Source organism: Phocoena phocoena, chromosome 4 (genome assembly GCF_963924675.1).
Source record: "Phocoena phocoena chromosome 4, mPhoPho1.1, whole genome shotgun sequence".
Classification (NCBI taxonomy): Eukaryota; Metazoa; Chordata; class Mammalia; order Artiodactyla; family Phocoenidae; genus Phocoena; species Phocoena phocoena.
The window spans coordinates 65,696,916-65,717,780 of record NC_089222.1 but is presented as its reverse complement, the minus strand read 5'-3'; the positions used below and the strand labels follow the sequence as shown (position 1 = coordinate 65,717,780).

The 20,865-nt window shown below is 49.6% G+C and overlaps 2 protein-coding genes and 1 pseudogene across 2 annotated transcripts in view; 2 read left to right on the top strand and 1 right to left on the bottom strand.

The window, feature by feature from the left end:
* The window catches only part of MASP1 (MBL associated serine protease 1), a 61,125-nt gene extending 54,289 nt beyond the window's left edge, over nt 1–6,836 (top strand). Inside the window, exons 12-16 of the mRNA XM_065875991.1 lie at nt 255–368; nt 1,239–1,424; nt 3,232–3,299; nt 5,312–5,411; nt 5,871–6,836. Of these exons, the coding sequence (XP_065732063.1) occupies nt 255–368; nt 1,239–1,424; nt 3,232–3,299; nt 5,312–5,411; nt 5,871–6,061 (659 nt within the window). The 3' untranslated portion in view covers nt 6,062–6,836. The remainder of the gene's footprint in view (nt 1–254; nt 369–1,238; nt 1,425–3,231; nt 3,300–5,311; nt 5,412–5,870) is intronic.
* A 5,131-nt stretch (nt 6,837–11,967) lies between these two features.
* LOC136122149 (elongation factor 1-alpha 1 pseudogene) lies at nt 11,968–13,355 on the top strand (annotated as a pseudogene).
* A 4,476-nt stretch (nt 13,356–17,831) lies between these two features.
* Nucleotides 17,832–20,432, bottom strand: RTP1 (receptor transporter protein 1). Its single transcript, XM_065876670.1, has 2 exons — nt 20,161–20,432; nt 17,832–18,351 (listed from the first exon to the last, which is right to left on the bottom strand). The coding sequence occupies exons 1-2, from the start codon at nt 20,430–20,432 to the stop codon at nt 17,832–17,834; spliced, it is 792 nt and encodes a 263-aa protein (XP_065732742.1).
* Between the last annotated feature and the right edge of the window lie 433 nt (nt 20,433–20,865).

Below are 20,865 nucleotides of genomic sequence, written 5' to 3'. Positions count from 1 at the left end.
ACCCCATGGGTTTAAGGGAGACCTGAAATCATCTTTAAAACGTTCAGTGTGGGCCTAGGTTGGATACGGCAGATGAAATCTCAGATTCACCTCCCCATTTTCAGATCGGGATCGTATGCGTTTCTGCCTTGAGGCTGTGAAATGCAAGGGAGAGGGGTGCCATGGAGAGGAGGGGTCTGAAAGGCCTCAGCTTGAGGTTGTGGGAAGCAGGATGGGGCCGTGAGGACAGTGTGTGTGTATAATTCTGTTCTCAGGCTCCAAATGGATCGTGACCGCGGCTCACTGCCTTCACCAATTGCTGGATTCAGAGGACGCAACCCTACATGGCTTGGACCTGCTCAGCCCCTCTGCTTTCAAAATCATCATGGGTGAGTGCGGAGCAAGGTGATTCCTGCAGCCAGCTGTGGTTCTGGGGATGGGGTGTGTCCACTCACTCACTCAATCATCAGGGAAGTTGCCTGGGACGAAGGACAAGTCACGACTGGAGGCCAGGGACCTGCATCTAAGCCCAAGGCTGTGATTCTCAGGTGGTGGGACCATGAGCAGGTCACTGAAGGTGAAGTCTCAGTTTTTACAATAAAGAGCCTCATCTGGATAATTTCCAAAAGTGCTTCAGGCTTCTGTGAACCCGTGGTTTCAGGTGGATCATACACAGACAATCCAAGCTTCCCCTCTCCTTTGTAAAATCAAGACCACCGGCTGATTCAGTTTAGTTCAGCACGTATTTATGTCCTGACACTATGCCAGCATATAACTACACAAGTTCCTGCCCACAGGGACTTAGAGCCTAATAAAGGAATAGAATGTAAGCACAGAGACCTTGAATATAAAGTAGGAAGCAGTAAGTTCTATAGGAGAGGAACAGATAAAGGACACGGGAGTTCGTAGGGAAGAGATTTCTAATTGAAGAATCTAACTCAAGACTCTGAGAGATTTCATGGAGGGAGGCAACACATGACCCAGGCAAGGAAAGCTTGGACATATGGCAATGGGCACTGGCATGAGTATTATAAGGCAATGGGATCAGGTCATGAAGAAAGACAGAGGTCAGAGCCATGAGAATATGTGGAGAAGGGCAGGTAGGATGGGATGCCTTGAAAAAGGTAGATGAAGGGCAGTATAAGAGTTAAGGCTGGACACATGGGCTGAATGGGGCAGGGGCTGACAGGGAACAAGGTGGGACCTTATCCTCTAAGCTTGCATTGCCCTCATCCCTCACATGCCTTCTTCTTTCCCAGGCAAGCATTGGAGGTACCGGTCAGATGAGAATGAACAGAGTCTCAACGTCAAACAAATCTTCCTCCATCCCCTGTATAACCCCAACACGTTTGAGAATGACGTGGCTCTGGTGGAGCTGTCGAAGGGCCCGGTGCTGAATGACTTCGTGATGCCCGTCTGTCTGCCCCAGGGGCCACCGCAGGAAGGTACCACCCCCACCTGTGATTCCACATCTGCAGAGCCCCTGGTGCCTCCATAGAGCCTTCTTCTCCAGCATTGGTCGGGCTCTGGTGCCAGCTGAGCCAGCTGACCATGTCTGTGTGATTCCTCAGCTGCCTCCCCTAAAACAGCTGAGTCGAAACTGGTTCCAAGGTGAACAGGCAGGCTTGATCAGTACTGCAAGCGCTATGTGAGTCAGGGTCCAGATAGGAAAACAGAAACCAGACCAGTTATTATATCAGAGAGAATTTTATATAGGGTATTGGAGGACTGGAGAAGTAAAGGGGGATGCTGAGATAATAGAGACAGCGCTTTCAGGAAGAAACCACCACTCCTGGGGCTGGCGGAACAAAGAGAAGAAGTTGGAGATATAGAACCTAGAAGCTTGACAGGGGCCTGTGAAGCAGGAACTCAGATGCTGCAAAAGAGGCCCTGTGATGGTGGTGCTAGGGAGAACAGCTGGGACCAACCGCCACTGCTGGGGTGAGGAACCATTGCTAGGGTGATGCCAACAGGAACGGCAAGCCTTCCTGGAGGTTCCCCCGATTTTCAGGAACACCCCTGACAAAGCAGATCTGCCATTTCAGAGTCTCATTCGCAGCATCACAAGGTAGAGTGTAGGAGGGTACGTTTGGAGCTGAGAGACAATAGCTTAGTCACCGGCACGGGCTCAAATCCCCATGCTGCCGTTTCCTAGTCGGGTGACCTTGAGGAAGTTGCCAAACCTTGAGCCCCTTCCCTCTACACTGGGGATAATATCCCATGGGTGGTTGTGATGTTTAAATGAAATAATAATCAAACATAGCCAACATAGAGTGAGAGTCCAACCCAGGGCATTTGGCTTTTGTTTCATCCTGTCATAAATTCAGTGGTGCCGTGTCACAGATAACCTCGTGTAGTTCAAAGAAGTTATTTTTTAAAATGGCTGAATGGAATCTGAGAAGTATTCAGGAGAAGTAAGCCAACAGGAGAGGCACAGGTATGGCTCTGATTCATCAGATGCCACGCGCCTACCACGTGCCACTTGATTTACATTAATTAATTTATGCACTACTTGTAAAAGCCTTATGAGGTGGTATTGTAGTCCCGTTTTCCAGATGAGAAAACAGGCTCAGCAAGGTACAGTGACTTACCCAAGATTCAGCTTGTAAGATGTAGATCTGGGGATAGAATTCAGATCTTCCAACTTAAAGCCCAATGTTGTTTTCAGTATCCAGGCTCTTTTACAAATGAAGAGATAAGTGTTCTATCAGTGCTCAACCCATTTCTACACTGCCTCGAGATCTGCCAACTTCATAGACTTCTAGAATATCAGAGCTGGGAGGGGTTTTAGAGAATACCAAGTCCAGCCTCTTCATTTTATGGATGGAGAAACTGAGACTCAGAAGGGGAGGGAACATAGCATATTGTGGGCTAAGCTGGACTTTGTATTTATTCAGTTATTGATTGAGCATCTACTATGTGTCAGCACTGCTGTAGGCGTGGAGATACAGCGCTGAATAAGATATATGAGATTACTGCTCTCATGGGGTCTAGGTTCCAAGCTAGTTGGGAGTGGGAGAGAGCAGGCAACTAAACAAATAAACCAGCTAACGTCTCATAGAAACAAATGCCTAAACCTCTGTCGTGGGTAACCTTCAACCCAGCAGTCTTCTCCCCCACCATGCTGCCATTCTCTGAGGGGGCAAACTCAGCCCTTCCTCCACAGGCAGAGGGTGATGGGGCTGCAAGATGCCACCCTCTGAAAACCCCACAGACAGCCTCTCTGCTCTCACTGTGTCTTCTCTCCTCCAGGGGCCATGGTCATCGTCAGTGGCTGGGGGAAGCAGTTCTTGCAAAGGTTCCCGGAGACCCTGATGGAGGTGAAGTTCAATTTATACCCTTCAAAGGGTGACACCTCTGCCCTACATTGGACCTTTCTGCACCATAGTGCCCCTTAGGGGGTTAGAGGCTTCGGCAGGGCGTGGGTGAGAGAGGTACCAGGGGCCCAAACTCACCTTCAAAGTTAAATGAGACTGAATCCCAACTAGTTTGATCTGTTTGCTCTACATGTCATAGGGCTCTAGTCTCTAAACATTGCTTAATGTTTCTGTAGCTTATTAAAGTCTCAATTTATGGAAATTCTTCCAGAAAACAGCTGGCTTGGACTCCCTCAAAGGTGATCCATCTGTATACATCATGAAGATTCACATAACAGAGTAACCAAGAATGGGCCAAGGAATGGGCCTTGAGAGCTGCAGTCCTTGCAGCAATGAACTTGACTGTTGCATTTAGAAGTTTACATTCTTGTCATATCAGAAAAGAACACTGAACCAGGAGTAAGGAGCCATGGCTCCAAGTCCTGGCTCCTAGTAACCTGCTGCGAGATCGTAAACGAGTCATCTTGCCTCTCTAGACCGCAGTGTAGTAGTATCTCAAGCTGCAAAGTCAGGGGCAACACTAGATGTCCTCCAGGAGCTGCCTGGCTCGGACATTACCAGGTTCTACGACTGCCACAGCTAGTCTCTAAACCCATCAACATGCATTATTTTAGTGTGCTTTAAAATTCTGTATTGGCAACACCAATTTAGCCCTTCAGTCATTAACTCTAGAGTGTTTATTCGGTGCCTCCTGTGTACCAGACGTTGTATTAACTACTAGGTATGCTGGGAGGTAAGAGGACAGATCTGGCCCCTGGCCTCCTTGGGCTTACAGTCAAGTGGGATAGACAGAAAGTAGTTATCAATGTGATCAATGGAATGAGGAAGAGGTACAAGATGCTCCAGAATGTACAGCAGGGGCTCTGACCTTGTCTTAGGGGTACAGAAGGGCTTCCCAGAGGAAGTGACACTTAAATGATGCATGAGCGATGGATAGAGGTCAGTCAGGCACTCAGCAGTTTGCTGAGGACATGTGCTCACGACCACCCTGCCTGACTTCCTCTCGCCACTTCTCTGGGAAGGCCGTGGCCCCAAAGAGACCTGAATGCCTCTGGTCCCCTCCCGGCAAGGGCCAACAGGAGTTGTGCTTTTGCGGGGAGTGTGACCCATTCAGTTCTTGGTTTGGCTGAATGAAACTCATATGTTTCCTCTTTTTATTCTAAACATCCATTCCAACGTTTACCCCCAAGCTGAATCAAGGGCAATAATAATCACAATACCTTACTTTATGTATCAATGTATCACCTCAATTCAAAATAACATTTCCTGAGTACTGACCATATTCCAAGCTATGTGAGATAGAAATGGACAACATACAGACCGAGTGTCTGGAAGCTCACACTGTGGTGGGGGAGAACGTAAGTGAATGCTTGCTGCTAGGCGAGCCTCACTAACCCTACACCACCTACTGTTTATGCAGTGTTTGTAGTTTACAGAATATCTGCCCATGCATCTCCTCTTTGCACAACAACTCTATGCGATTAGTATGTCAACTATTGTGACTCCCATTATTCAGATAAGGAAACAGAGTCTCAGAGATCTGAGAAAACACTGGTGAAGGCTACGTGCCCCAGGTCCCACAACCAATAATGGTAAGAGTGAGGAAAAGAAGACTGCCCATAGGTTTTGCATACACTGCCATATTTGAGATAGTGCGTGTGCTAGGCAAGTATTATTATCTCCATTTTACAGATGAGAAGACTGAGGCCCAGAAAGGGCAAATGACCTGCGCAAGGTCACACAGCAAGTTCATGACTAAGACTGTACCAGAACATGGATCTCCTGATTCTGCATTCAGTGTTCCTTCACCTGTACCATAGGTAGTTTCTGAGGCCAGGTCTAAGGCAGACCCAGGCTCATCCAGGAAGGGGATGGGGATGAGTCAGCTCTAGGGGTGTCAGAGCAGCAGGGCTCCTCAGCCAGGGGTGGGGACCAACAGTGGCCTTGTGTTCCAGATCGAAATCCCAGTTGTTGACCACCGCATCTGCCAGGAGGCCTATACCCCACTGAAGAAGAAAGTGACCAGAGACATGATCTGTGCTGGGGAGAAGGAAGGTAAGTCAGGAGGCTGGCGTACAACAGGGCACTACCAGCCAGGGAGGGGAGCCGAGCCTGGCAGTGGAAGGACTGGGGACCTTGGAGCTGGCAGGTTGAGCAGCGGCGGACAGGCAGGAGCGAGGCGGGGAGGAGGGAGGACGGTCATGAGAGGAAGGATTCCACTGAAGAAGCTGCATCGGAGAGAAGGGGGCTAAGTAAGGAACTTCCATAATTCCCTTCTCCCAGCCCAGCTTTTCCCGTAGGAAATGAGAGTCCTAACGTGCACTTTCTAAAATCACTGAGGTCTGAGGAGGTCTGACCTACAACAGCTCAGAATCCAGGTCTGGGTCCAATGGTCTACTGCGCCCCCTGGTGCCCGATTCTCTGAACTACAAGGCAGTTGTGGAGAGAAGGAGGCTTCTCTGGATTTGGGGCTAGGGAAGGAGACGCTTTAACCTGCCTCACTTCTTCCTCTAGGTGGGAAGGATGCCTGTGCGGGTGACTCTGGAGGGCCCATGGTGACCTTGGATATAGAGAGAGGCCAATGGTACCTAGTGGGCACGGTGTCCTGGGGTGTGGACTGTGGAAAGAAGGACCGTTACGGAGTGTATTCCTACACCTTCCACAACAAGGACTGGATACAGAGGGTCACCGGGATGAGGAATTGAATTCGGTTCCTCACCTTCTTCCTCACGTGTCCATGGTCAGTCAGCAGCAGAGGATGGTTATCTGATGCAAGATGCCCCTTGCCCTACACGCACCTCATTCGGCCCATCTATTACTGGCCAATAAAGGGGGCATCTCATGCCCCTTCTCACTCTCTTTAAAGAAGCAGAGTAGCAGGGTGGTCAGAATCCAGGTTGTATCACCTACTAGCTTTGTAACACTGGGCAGGTGACTTCACGTCTTTAAGCCTCAGTTTCTTTGTCCATATTATGGAAATGGCATACCTTACCTACCTCATAAAAGTCTGATGAGGATCAAATTTAGTTAATATACATACAGCACATAGCACAGTGTAGCACAGTGCAGGCATAAAGTAAGTGCTCAATAAATATGACTTAGCAGAAGGCTGGTGTGTCTACCAGGCACATTACATTCTCTTACAAATCCTGGCTGGGCCTTATGGCTGACCAGTGTGCACCGCACCCCTCAACCTTGACCATCTCCTTCACCTGCCCCCGAATGCTCCACGCTTCTTTGCTACCATGCATTTCCCATCCCCAATCCCCACCCCTCCCCATAAAAAGGTAAAAGAGACAATGTTCTTAGTCTATGGCATGTCCCATAGTGATGCACTTATGACCATGAGCTGGATACCAAACTGTGAGAGTGCCTGAGAGAAGCAGGCACTCTCACAGGGTGGGGAGACTGGGAATGGTGAATTAGGAAGTCAGACGCCAGGTTCTAGAACCAACTCTGCCCGCAGCTCCCTGTGACTCTATGCAACTCCCTTCCCCTCATCCCAAAGGACCCTCCCAGCTCTGACAATCTAGGATCCAATGAAGCCATTTCTCCCTGAAGAGATGAGTTAAAGCCAAAATAACCAAAAGGCAAAAATTGCCTTAGGTTCAATAGAGCTTTGTTGCAGACCAAACACTGCTGCTACTGCAACACCCACCCCTGTGCACCACACCCTAGTTCCCAAGGACATAGGCCTGGCGAAGTGCTAGCCAAGGGCCCTTTCCTTATTCCTAAGCAGAGCCTCTGTTCTAGGCACCGGCCTCCTTTTCTTCCTGGGAACCTGAGTTGCACAAGGTAGGCCCTGGGAGGCTAGACTCAGGCCCCTGCACTCTCCCTCCCTGTGTCCACAGCTGACCCCAAGCCACCATTCCCCTGGTTCCTCACCCCTGTTCTTCACCCTGAACACCCCAGCCCTGCAGGGTCATAATTGCTTCCCAAGCAGGATGCCTCTCCTCTCCAAGAGCCACCTCCTCTCTCAGGAAGCTTCCAGGAACCTCCTTCCCTCCAGAGCTCTGAGATTTAAGCCCTTCAAGGGATCAGAAGCCCCAAGTCCCTGGCTTCTGTTCTATCAAATTTGGTCTTCATGGGAGATTTCATTTCTCGACCTGCACTGCAGCTGCTGGAGTAGTTCAGGGTCTCTTGCTGAAAGAAGATGATACTGAGGAATGAGAACTTATGGACACTAAGCCCTAAGCTCACAGCCTGCTTTTGATTCTCTGAGCAAGTCATTCTACCTCTCTGTGCCCTGCTGTTTATTCTGTAAATGGAAAATGGCAATCATACTCAATCTCACCAGATATTTGTCAAGCAAACTGGAGCTCTACTTCAGACACCAGAGAAGAATTGCAATGCAAAGTTTTGGAACTACCCTAAGGCATCCCAAACACCATGCCTTCCAATTTCACAGCACTGCCTGGGTGCCCCCACGTGCCAGGTTATGCTGACTGCTATGCGGACCACCAAGATGAGGGGAACATGATTCATACCTTCCAGGAGCTCCTACAGGAAGAGCTGACACATACACAAGTGTCTATCATGAACAGAATGAACCCCACCGAGTGCTATGTGTCAGAATAGCACAGAGGTGAAAGAAAGGCCATTCTAGTATGGAGACATTGGAGGAGGGGGCGTCAGGAAGACATCCCAGAGGAGATGGTGTTGGAGCTGAGCCTTGAAGAGGGTGGGCATTTCCAAAGGTAAGACAGAGGGAGGCCTTCCAGGTAGAAGGACAAGAGTCCATGTCCACTCAGGCTTTCCTCAGATTACACTCTCTTCCCTCACAAAAAGGACATGTCCTCCGCCTGCCGAGGGAACTTTCTCTATCATCTTCACAACTCTTCTAAAAATCTAAACGTATTCTAAAGTTAAAAGTTTGTAATTAAAACAATGTGACCTAAGATCTTGCAGCTAGGAGATTAGGGGCACTGGGATTTGAAACCAGTTCCGATGGACTCTGGAGCCCAGGCTCTCGCTCCACTGGTTCTATACCAGTGGTTCTTGAACTAGGGAGCACACAGGAAACTCCGGGTTTAAAATTTTGTAATCACCTTAAAGAAATACTGATGTCTGGTTCACACCCTGCAGAGACTCAGATATAATCAGTCTGGAGTAAGGCTGAGCCCTGGGGGCTTGGGCGTGGTAGTTAAAATTCCCCCAGGTGATTCTAATGTGCACCCAGTTTGAGATGCACGTTTCCAGGCTGTCCTGCTTGGGTGTGACCCCTGAAGAATGCTGGGAGCCTTTATTTACCAAGCTTGGGTTTTTTGACCCAGGTCATGCTTCTGGTGAGAGGCAGAGGAGAGGCAGACACCCTGCTGCTCTAGCCCGAGATCCAGGAGTTCTCTGCCACCCAGCAGCGACGCCGTCGCTAAGCCATTTCTGCATTAGTGTCTTCCTGGCAAGAACAGTGCTCTTTTACTTTGCAGTGGTCAACTGAAGAAGGGGAAAGCATCCCAGGCATGGGCAATAGCATGTGAGGAAGCAGGGGTATGATAGGGTGTTTGGGGGAAACTGAGTGACTTGGTGTCCCTGGAGAGCCAGAGAAATTGGGAGAAAAAAGAACAGCATCAGGAAGTACTGACCTGGGATGCTCAGCGTGGTTTTGGGAATGGGGAGACATTTGAGGGTTTTAGACTAAGGAGAGATGTGATGCTTTACCTTTCAAATCAGGCTTTAGTGCAGAGAGTAAACTGCAGGAGAAGAGCCTAAAGGTAGGGAGACTCCATATGGCTTCCCAACAACAAATGAGACACCCTCTGGTCCTGAACACGGGCAGGCCCAAGGAGAGGGAGGGTAGGAATCGGCTTCCAGGGGCTCTGAGAACCTAGGGCTGGGCCTAGAAGAGCCACTTTGAAGAGATTCAAACCTCTGTTCACATTTGAGGGTGAATTAGTAGAGAGTAGAGGGGGAAAAGGGCAGGGACCAAAACCTGAAGGCGGTAACTGTTTTCAGGTCCCTGGACTTTCTGGCACTGGTGCTGTCTCCAGAAAGGAAGCCAGGGCATTCTCTGAACTTGAGGGAAAGAGACAAACAGGGCCTTTGTGACCACCTCCTGCGTCTGGTATGTGTTGGCCTTTTTTCAAGAAGATAAGGAAAATGTCTTTTGTATGCAAAAAACACAGGCTCAATGCCCAGCAGTGAGCTTCTGATCACAGGAAAAAGAGCCGGGACCCTGCTAATATTTAGGCAAAGGCTCCTAGGGAGGCCTCCCTGAGAAGTGGGGCGTTAGGACAAGACAGTGTTAAGACAGGGGAAGATGTGTCGAGCCTGGATGTTGCCCAGGGCGAGCGTGCAGGATGATGAACAGAGTGTGGGTGGGAACATATCTTACCCTCGGATATCCTCCAGTCCCGGGGGAAATCTCTGCAAGGTAACATGCCAACACGTCAGCACCAAACACAGCAAGCCCCGAGGATCCAAAGGGTACAGCATAGATGCAGTCCAGGCCCAAGGTCTTAGATGATGCTCACCTATTTTAGAAGTGAGGACTCTCACCTCCCATTCAGCTGTTTATCCTGTGACATTATTCCATCTTGCCCATCTCCTGGGACTATCCAGCTTATTGAATCCACTCCCACTAAACGCTCCCATGTGGCCCAGACTTGCCAACAGGACCCCAGACAACAGAATCCTTCCTTTAAACAATTCCAACAACAGCTCCCTTTGCTCTGAGTTTGCCTGTCCAAGGCCCAAATCCATATTGGCAGTCTAGGCCTCCCATTAAGTCTTTTTATTTCAGTGTATTTCATCATTACGGAATACTTTAAACATACAAAACAAAACAAACAAGATACAAATCCACGTCCTGCTCAGACCTGATGAAACAACAGGGGACGGAGGGGACATGGACAGGATTCCAATTCAAGGAGTAAGTTGGTGCCATGAGAGAGAAGGTGCTTTGGATGCGTGGAAAGAGTTCTGAAACCTGACCCTGAAGACGTGGGCTCCAGCCCCAGCTCTGCTGCCTGAAGGTTCTGAATGCTCAAGTGGATCATGCTCTCTGTGCTCAGTTTCCACAGTCCCCCTTGAGTTTCTCCTTCTTTGCAACCTCTATACATGGATAGCCCCAGGGCTCAGTCCTGGCCCGCCTGTCTGTGCTCTCCACCCTCACTCCCTGAGTAATCTCATCTAATCTCATGACATTTAACGTCATCCAAATGCTAATGACTTCACTTGCATCTCCAGCTTGGTCCTCTCCTCTGAACCACAGGTATGAATATTCAACTGCCTTGGCATTTCTCGTGTTCAGTGTCTAACAGGATGCCCAAAAAGCATCTCAGACTTCACGTGTCCACAACCAAGCTCCTGTTACGGCCCCCACGTCTGTTCCTTACACAGCCAACCCCATCTCAGAAAGCGGTAACTCCACTCTTCCAGTTGACCTGACCAAAAATCTTGGGGCGTGTTTGATTCCTCTTTCTCGAACACCACACATCTGAGTCATCAACAAACCCCCTCAGCTCTACTTTAAAATACAGCCAGTTGCTAGTACCCTGGTACAGGTCCCCACCCAGGAACAGGCACTATCCCCTCTTTGCTGGATTGTTGCAGGAGCCTCCTAGCTAATCTTTCCTCTTTCATTCTTGTCCCTCTGTGGACATTCTCAACACAGTGGCACTAAATTGGATTACATCACCCCACTGCTCAAACCCTCCGATGGCTTTTTGTCTCATTTAAATCAACAACCAATGTCCTGATGACCTATGGCTTATATGCTCTGACCCCCATCCCCACTTAGTAATGACTACTAAGCCTGAACTGCATTCCAGCCACATTGGCCTCCTCGTGGTTCAACATTCCAGGCTGCTCCTACCTCAGGGCTTTTGCACATGCCCTTTGCCTTACTCAGTTCCTTCATCTTTTTTCAAACGTCACCTTCTTAGTGAGACCTTCCCTAGCTACCTAATCTAAAATTGTAACTCCATCCCCTGCCCTTCCTGTCCCCCTTGCCTACTTTATTCTTCTCCTTAGTACTTAACACTATCTAGTATACCACACAGCTTACTTATATTGTTTGCTGTCTAGTTTTTCTACTATCCATAAGGTCAGTGATTTAGTCACTTTGCTTTCCACTATATCTCTAGTGCCTAGAACAATGCCTGGCACATAATATGTACTCAGTAAACATTTGTTGAGTGAATAAGTCTTGAAAATAGGGAATATCTTATTATGTCCTCAAAATAATACTGTAAGCCTATTAAGATGGGAGTGAAAAATCATTGGGCTTAGAAGTGAAGGGATAAGACACAAACTGATATTCCAACACTACCACCCAAGTCCTTGTATAAGGTGACACCTCTCAAGGTAACTGCCTTTCAAAATGTGAATACCTTGAGAGAGAGGTTGAGTCAGAGTAAGATGCATAAATCCATTTGCTCCAGAAAGGAAAGGAAAGGAAGATGCTATGGACATTCAGATAAGAAGGTCCAACCCCAAGCTGACCTAGGCAGACTGAAATCTTGGTGTAACACCTAGATGGCCTATTAGAGGGGTCAGGATCAGGGCACTATCCCAAATGCCCAAGGACAAAATAAGACTTAGCAGCTTTTTCACAATGGGTTTGCCTCCAGGACCCAGGTGTCGTGAAAACCACCGCTAAACCGAAGCAAAAATGGGAAAGGAGAAGACCCACACCAACATCATTGTCGTTGGACACGTAGATTCGGGGAAGTCCACCACTACTGGCCATCTGATCTACCAATGTGGTGGGATCAACAAGAGAACCATTGAAAAGTTCGAGAAGGAGGCTGCCGAGATAGGAAAGGGCTCCTTCAAATATGCCTGGGTCTTGGACAAACTGAAAGATGAATGCAAGAGTGGTATCAACATTGATATCTTCCTATGGAAATTCGAGACCAGCAAGTACTATGTGACCATCATTGATGCCCCAGGACACAGAGGCTTCATCAAAAACACGATTACAGGCACATCCCAGGCTGATTGTGCTGTCATGATTGTTGCTGCTGGTGTTGGTGAATTCGAAGCCGGTATTTCCAAGAATGGACAGACCTGTGAGCATGCCCTTCTGGCCTACACTCTGGGTGTGAAACAACTAAATGTTGGAGTTAACAAAATGGATTCCACTGAGCCACCCTACAGCCAGAAGAGATACGAGGAAATTGTTAAGGAAGTCAGCGCCTCCGTTAAGAAAATTGGCTACAACCCTGACACAGCAGCATTTGTGCCAGTTTCTGGCTGGAATGGTGAAAACGTGCTGGAGCCAAGTGCTAACATGCCGTGGTTCAAGGGATGGAAAGTCACCTGAAAAGATGGCAACGACAGAGGAACCACACTGCTTGAAGCTCTGGATTGCATCCTGCCACCAACTCGCCCAACTGACAAGCCCTAGCGTTTGCCCCTCCAGGACGTCTACAAAATTGGTGGTATTGGCACTGTCCCTGTGGGTTGAGTGGAGACTGGTGTTCTCAAACCTGGCATGGTGGTCATCTTTCCCCCAGTCAATGTGATAACTGAAGTGAAGTCTGTTGAAATGCACCATGAAGCTTTGAGTGAAGCCCTTCCTGGGGACAATGTGGGCTTCAATGTCAAGAATGTGTCTGTCAAAGATGTTCACTTTGGCAGTGTGGCTGGTGACAGCAAAAATGACCCACTGATGGAAGCAGCTGGCTTCACAGCTCAGGTGATTATCTTGAACCATCCAGGCCAAAGCAGTGCTGGCTATGCACCTGTGCTGGATTGTCACACAGCTCACATTGCCTGCACGTTTGCTGAGCTGAAGGAGAAGATTGATCGTCGTTCTGGGAAAAAGCTGGAAGTTGGCCCCAAACTCTTGAAATCTGGTGATGCTGTCATTGTTGATATGGTTCCTGGGAAACCCATGTGTGTTGAGAGCTTCTCTGACTATCCTCCTCTGGGCCGCTTTGCTGTTCGTGACATGAGACAGACGGTTTCTATGGGTGTCATCAAAGCAGTGGACAAAAGGCAACTGGAGCTGGCAAGGTCACCAAGTCTGCCCAGAAAGCTCAGAAGGCTAAATGAATATTATCCCCAATACCTGCCACCCCAGTCTTAATCAGTGGTGGAAAAAGGGTCTCAGAACAGTTTGTCTCAATTGGCCATTTAAGTTTAATAGCAAAAGACTGGTTAATGATAACAATGCATGGCAAAACCTTCAGAAGGAAGGAGAATGTTTTGTGGACCATTTGTTTTGTGTGTGGCAGTTTTAAGGTATTAGTTTTTAAAATCAGTACTTTTTTTTTTTTTTTTTTTTTTTTTTTTTGCAGTACGTGGGCCTCTCACTGTTGTGGCCTCTCTCGTTGCGGAGTCCAGGCTCCGGACGCACAGGCTCAGCGGCCATGGCTCACGGGCACAGCTGCTCCGCGGCATGTGGGATCTTCCCGGACAGGGGCACGAACCTGTGTCCCCTGCATCGGCAGGCGGACTCTCAACCACTGCGCCACCAGGGAAGCCCTAAAATCAGTACTTTTTAATGGAAACAACTTGACCAAAAGTCTGTCACAGAACTTGAGACCCATTAAAAAAGTTTAATGAGAAAAAAAAAAAGTCTAAGCAGCAGTTTTTGAGCAACGTCAGAGCTAGCAGGGAGCCTTCAGTTCACCTTACCTCTTTGCTTTACAAATGAAGAAACTGAGACCCAGGGGACGGGAAAGACTAGATCATCCAAGGTCATCAACCTACATGCCTGGATATTGGCTAAGCCAGGGCTGAAACCCAGGTTTCCAGCCCTCAGGCCAATGAGATTTCTATACCACAACTGCCAACCCACCAGCCCTCACAAGGCCCTGTCACAAAAGAGCCATACAGCAGGCAGATTTCACTTCCCTGATGCATGTGGCAGTACCCACGCAATGCCGAAAATGATCCCAAAGGAAATTTCTTAGCTGGGAGTCCTGCAGAGAACCAGAACGGGACTTGGAAAAGAACTAAATTCCTTTTGGGGTATTTCAGCCAATGGGAATGGAGCCCAGAAATCACTGATGTTTTCTGTTTGGGGAGATTTTTTAAATAGCTGTCTTTGAAGAATGAAGAGTGGCTACCATGCTGCTGGGAAAATGAAGTCATTGCTTTGCAAGATATATGAGGAGAAGAAAAGAAACGATGCTACATATATTAAAATAAACTAGTTCTAACTCTTGGGCTGGGAAGTTAACCCTTGCCTTCCATGTTTTTCCTAAAGTATTTACCAACAGAACTGAAATCACAAATAGAAAGCCCTTCAGGTCTCAAAGGGGAGGCTGCCAATGGAAAGGAAAAGGAGAAGAAAGAAGAGGATGAGCGTTCAATCTCATCAGAAAGAAGAGAAGGAATATGGGCTTTGTATCTGGAATGTCGCAGATAGTGTATTATTTATTCCTTACAATAGCCCTCCGTGGCAGATTGATTATTCCCATTTCAACAAGGAGGAAAACTGGGGCTCAAGGAGCTTAGCTAGTTTTCCTAAGGCCATACAGCTAGTAAGTAGCAGAACTAGGACTCGTCTTTCTTAACCCCAGATTTCATGATCTTGCCTTACTCTGTGCTGTACAGCACAGCTCAACTTTCGTACTTTCTCTAGTACTTCAGTTTTTTCTCCATAAAATAAGGGCACTCAATCAAGACATCTCTAATCTGTCTCACAGCAAATCATCCTTAGTTGGTGATCTTCTGGGTTTGCAGGACTCCGGAGCCCCAAGAAGCGTTCTCCCATTGGGCTGTTCCTCCATCCTGCTGAGTTTGAAGGAAGTGATCAAGGCAGCACTTCTCGCTGACCCTACGCTAAGGATTGCAGCCTCTGGAACACCAATTCAAGTGCCTGTAGGTCTCCTCCTGGCTTGAACATCAAGACCAATGCACAGAAGCACCAGTGGGAGAGGCTTGGGATCCTGGAATGTCCCCGAGGAGTTTATTTATAAAACCTAGGGTACATCTAACAAGGTCATCACGTGGCATGTGGCCATGTGTGCAAAGAAAGAACTGCCCTAGAGAAGTCTTTGCCAAGACAAGGGCTAAGCTGTGAGTAAGCCTAGCAAGTATGAGGGACAATAAGGGAGACGGAGGAGGCGTTTGTAGATGGTAGACGTCTTCCTACAGAGCAGGAAGAGGCTTAATGCTTTAGGAAAGTGTTCCGGAGTAAACCCAGTCAAGGGTTGGACCCTCGCTCTACCACTACCTGGCAGTGGGGACTGGAGTAAGTCACTTCCAAGCCGTGATCACACTCCAGCAGGGAGTATAGCTATGGACAAGTAATTACAACCAAGCTTGATATGCATCTGGCAAGGGTGGCAGAGCTCAAAATTGGAGATTCTCAGAGCAGGATAAAGCCATGCAGCAGGTGGTCAGGCAGGAGCAGGGAGGTTTGAGGGAGGGTCAAGTGCCCAGGGAGTGAGTGGGGAAGCTGTGCCCAAGTCCTAGAGAATCCACGGCAGGTCATCAAGGAAGCTCTCTGGGCTCATTAGTATAAGCCTGGGTGCAGAAGGAAGCCTATTCCTCAGTTAGGAGGCCTTACACCGGGCAGCTCAGGTGGGTCACCTGGGGGTCCTATTCTAATTTCAGATGCTCAGGCCCCACACCCAGCAATTCTGATTCTGCTGGTCTCAGGTGGTGGCCGGGCACTGACATTTCTTTAAAGGCTCCCCAGGATTTCTGAAGTACAGCCAAGGCTGAGAATATCTGCAGTAAGCAGAGGTCTCTGAGAGACACGGCCTACCCCTTAGTGCTCGCTGGATCCCAGCACCCACATCAGGCCTTGCCAGAGAGAAGGCACTCAGGATACGCCTCCTGGATAAAGGAATGAATACTTGTGTACTACGTGAAGCAAAGGAAGTCACCAGGCAGTTACTAGGATCAGAGCAAGGGCAAGAGTAAGAATAATCTTAAGCTGAGTGCCCTGGATGGCTGACCAAGGGCTGCCTGAATCCCTCCTGACTATGTACATGGTTGGCCCAGAACTTGAAGCTGGAGCTAGATCAAGCTTTATATGGGGACCCCAGAAAGGGGAGAGAGGGGATGGGAGGGGTGTCCAACAGCCCATTACAGATCAGGGACACTGGTGAATCCCAAGCACACAGTAATGACTACTAAGCCTTATTGAAGAAATCCCATCTTTATTAAAGTACCCTGTCTTTATATAAGTGGCCCTCCTCCCTCCACCACTACAGACGGTGGGTGGTGACTTCCCATTAGAAAGGGGAGCAGTGGGGGAAGGAGAAGGAGTCAAGTTATTAACAAAGGTGAGGTGGACGAGGACCCTCAAAGGTACAGGGTGGCGTCCCACTTCCTGCTTTCTGCCTCCCTTCCCCAAATCACACTCTGTACCCCTACCATCAGAAAGTCTCCTCTCCTCCCTTTCTACACCATACGGCATCCCCTTTGAAGGCGATTAGGATTCTCCCACATATCTATGCACTTCTCTAGGGCAAAACACTTCCCATCTTTCATGCTCCCTCTCTTACTAATGGCCCCCCATCCCTGTGGTTCTAGGTGGACAGCCGATCTTTGGTGAGCGGGCCCATGCCTGGCCCATGTGGGAAAGCCTCTCAACGAGGGTTGCAGCAAATAGCTCAAGAAGCCAGGCCCCTCTTCAGGTACTCTGACCATCAGAACCACTGAGAATCAGTCCGACTTGGTCCCTGAACTCTGAAGACTCTTCATTATAATGGAGAGTCATTATATGTGTTTCCTAGGGATTTTGTGCTTTGCTTCTAACATTCTACCTTCTGAACCTCTCCTAAATTCTCTGATGGCTCACGTGCAGTGGGTGGGAAGCCTACTCTGTGGGACTCCACCCCAAGCACCATCTGGGCACCAGACAGGCCCCAGAATCCACGCTGAGTGGAGGGAAGCCGGAAACTGGGAGTGTGGAAAACAGAAGCAAGGGACCCCGCGTACCCAGGAACAAAGGGGCAGCCTAGTGCCTCCACCTCTCTCCCTTCACGAGGAACCTCTACTGTGTGCATGGAGATGGAGCTATGGATGAGACTCATACACCAGGCAGAGGCTAATGTAAGGCTGCAGCTCCGGATGTGGGCAATAGTGAAGGGTAGGGCTGGGGTTAACGAGAAAGCAAGGAGGAGCTCATTGCTGTGGAAAGGCCCCTTGAGATCACGCCTAGCCCCGTAATTTTCAAAGTTTTTAAACGCAGTTGGACCTTTTTCATACAAAACTCTTAAATAAACTCCATCTAACATGGAGCTGCTCTAGAGGAGGAGGTAGGAGTTGGGGATGGGCGGTTTGACCATGATGGGAAACGCACTCACTCACCCCTTCCAAATCCAAAAGCCCCGAGGCACCTATGCAGAACGTTGGGGTCCTGGGCCTCACTTTGAAAAGCCAATGATATAGCCCAAACCCTTACTTTTATAGATAGAAAAGCAGGGTGATTTGTCCTGGGTCCCCACTGAGTCTCTAGAACTTATCCCCACTCCCAACCCAGGTCTCTCTTCACCCCCTCCCACCAGTTGGCTGGCCTCTCAGGCCTTGGGCCCCTAGCATCTGCCTGGGCCCAACAAGGGACTCTTAGACGGAGCTGTGGAAGGAGAACTGCAGGTAGGTGATCAGCAGCAGGACCGTGGCCCAAAACAAGCACCAGGGGATGGAGCAGAAATTGCAGCCAGAACCCGCCTCGGCCTGCGGCTTGGTGGGGCTGGGAGCCCGGGAGAAGGTGTAGGTTGTCGCCTCCTCCTCCAGCAGCTTCTCGCTGGGCTTCCAGTGCACGATGCCCTCCTGGCAGGCCTCGCAGAACTCTCTGCGGTGCCGCCGGTTGTCTTGGCGGCTGGCCACGTGGATGCGGTACTGGCCGCCGCTCTCCCCATAGCACTGCTCGCGCAGGCTGGTGATGAGGTTGTCCACCAGGCTCTCGATGTTCTCCTCCAGCATGCTCGACTCGTCCAGGCGCGCCGTGCCGCACTTGTAGCACAGCTGCTTGAAGACGCGCATGCGCACCGAGCCTGCCCGCTGGGCGCGGTCCAGGTACATGTGGAAGAGGATGACCACGTGGGGCGACTGCCAGGTGTGCCAGCACCAGGAGCAGTGGAACCTGTGGAGACGAGGAGAGGCAGGAGGAGAGGACGGAGTGGAGGAGGTGGAAACAGATCCAGGAACGAGGTAAGGGGCAGTAGGCAGAGCCTGGAGGTAGAGGTGTTGTGTTTACGGCCCCCTGGGTTCACTAGCTTTCCCCAGGTGGCTTCCCAGCCCGCCCCCTTGTGTGCTCTGCTATGAGCAGAGTAGGCGCCTCACGAGGCAGCTGGCATCCAGCAGCGCTCTGCCATCACTGGGCCCCCCTCTGTGCTCTGCAGAAGCCTCAGTGCCCTCCATTTCAATGCCCTTCAGGCCTTGCCTTTGGGCCTTTGGCTCTGGGCACCTTTCCTCATCTGTAAAACGTGCACGTTGCACTAAGAGTCCTTCCTGCTCAAATATCCTTTGAGTCTGATAGCTGGGATGGCCCGCACCACAGAGAAAACACAAGCTCCATCCACACACTCTTGCCTGTCAACACTGACTGTGAACTGGCTAGACCCAAATCCAGAGAAAATGACACCATTATCAATTCTCAGCCTCTGGGCCGGTGCCAGGGTTAATGTATCTGAAGGCCTGGAAGTGGAGGCAGTTCACGCCCAGATTGAGCTAACTGGGGCCAGCTGGGGTTCTCAGGTCATCAGCCAGGTCGGGAGGATGCACAAGCCCTCCCCACTCAGCCCCACAAGCCTTTCAGGTGTTTGAGAAGCTCCTGGGCCCTGACAGCGAGTGTCGGGTCCTTTGCATCCCTCCCATCAGCTGGTGAAGGGACTCCACATTTCCATTCTCTTCTCTTCTTGTTTACTCACACCCTTTGGGGACTGTTTCCCCTCTCCCAAACTAGACTACAAAACTTGGAATGGAAAATGTCAAAACTGGAGGGAGCTTAGAAATCACCTAATTAACCCTGTGTTTTACTCTGAGGCAAAGAGAGTAAGAAAGCTGTATACACAGTGAGTTAGAGGCAGAGCCAGTATCCAGCACCTAACAGGTACCCAGTAGATGTTTCTTGAATTGAATAAATTGAACTAGGGAAGGAAGGAAGGCCTTGCTTCTGACCCCCAGGCTGCACCACTCAACCTCCGAATCTTATGTCCCAGAGGTAAGTCTTTACATAGTCCACCCACGGACAAGAGTGCTCGACAGTCGTCTCAGACGTTACTTGCACATGAACCACGTAGGGACCTTGCTGAAATGCAGATTCCGGTTCAGCAGGTCTAGAATGGGGCCGAAGAGTCTGCATCTTTAACAAGTTCCAGGTGATGCTGCTGATGCTGGTCCATGAACCAAGAGGCAAGGATCTACGCTAGCCCCTCCTTCCACAAGTGGGGAAAGTGAGGTCCAAGAAGGAAACTGAATTTCTCAAAGGTCATCAAGAGTAGAGCTAGTTTCCAGCACACCTCAGGTGTTCAATATTTTATATTAAGTCAAGCTGAATTAAATAGATTGAAACTGAACTGTTCCAGGACCAGAACACAGGCCTCTTGACCCACAAGCCCCCCCTTCTCTTGGCTTTCAATTGTGTTAAGAGGTTATTAAAATATAAAAGTATGTAAAATACCAGTGTTTAGAGCTAATAAATATATTCCACCTCTTTTTCCGGAAGGGGAGACTATGACTCAGAGAGGGAAAGTTACCAGGTGCTCAGCGGAAGAGCTGGAATCAAACTTAGGTGTCCCAACTCCCAGTAGCTACTCTTTCTCTGCCTCCCAGTCTGCACTGGGCCAACAGTGAGACTGACCCCTAGCACCTGGGTTCCCCATGTTTCTGTCTTTTCATGGAAGGCGTCCCAGGGGCTGCCTGCAGGGGTCCTACTTCCTGGGCTACTCACCGGCCTGAGGCATGCAACTCCAGGTACTGCTTCCAGCCTGGGACTAGCACATTGTGCTTGAGGTTGGGATCGATGATGAAGTCCCAGCTGTCAGCCAGCTTTGCCGCCTCCATCTTCTCGTAGAAGATTTTCTTCCATTCACCTGTGGTCACACTTTTACACATGGTCTCGTCAGTGGCAAGGGAGGGCAATCTCCACTTGAGTGAGAACACGGGAAGTGAGGGCAGGTGCAAGGCAGGGCAGCGCAGTCTCCACGGTCTAAAAATCCTCATCAGTAGGACCGGGAGGAAGCAGGACCCAGCTCCCTCCTTTGTCCGCAGTGGAACCTGTTTCCACGGCAACCAGGCAGGGAGTCAAGAGACAGAGGTTGGGAAGGAGGGAGCCTCTGAAGGAGTGTTTCAGGGCCCCCAGACTGAGGCTGAAGAGGCAGGGTTTGTGGATCTAAGTGACCCTAGACAGGGTGGGGGGCCTGAAAGGAGGCTGAGCTTCAGACCGTCTCACTCTGGCCTGCCAAGAGCATGCATGAGGACCTGGGAACTGGCTCAGCTTTACCTTGCTGCCCCTGGAGGTATCATCAGCATCATCTGGCTGCCATGGTAACCATGATGCCTTAGGGAGCCAAAGAGAAATAAGGGATGGGAAGATGTAGACCTGTTAGTAGATGCAGCAATAATAATAAACCCTCTTTCTGCACCCTCACCCATA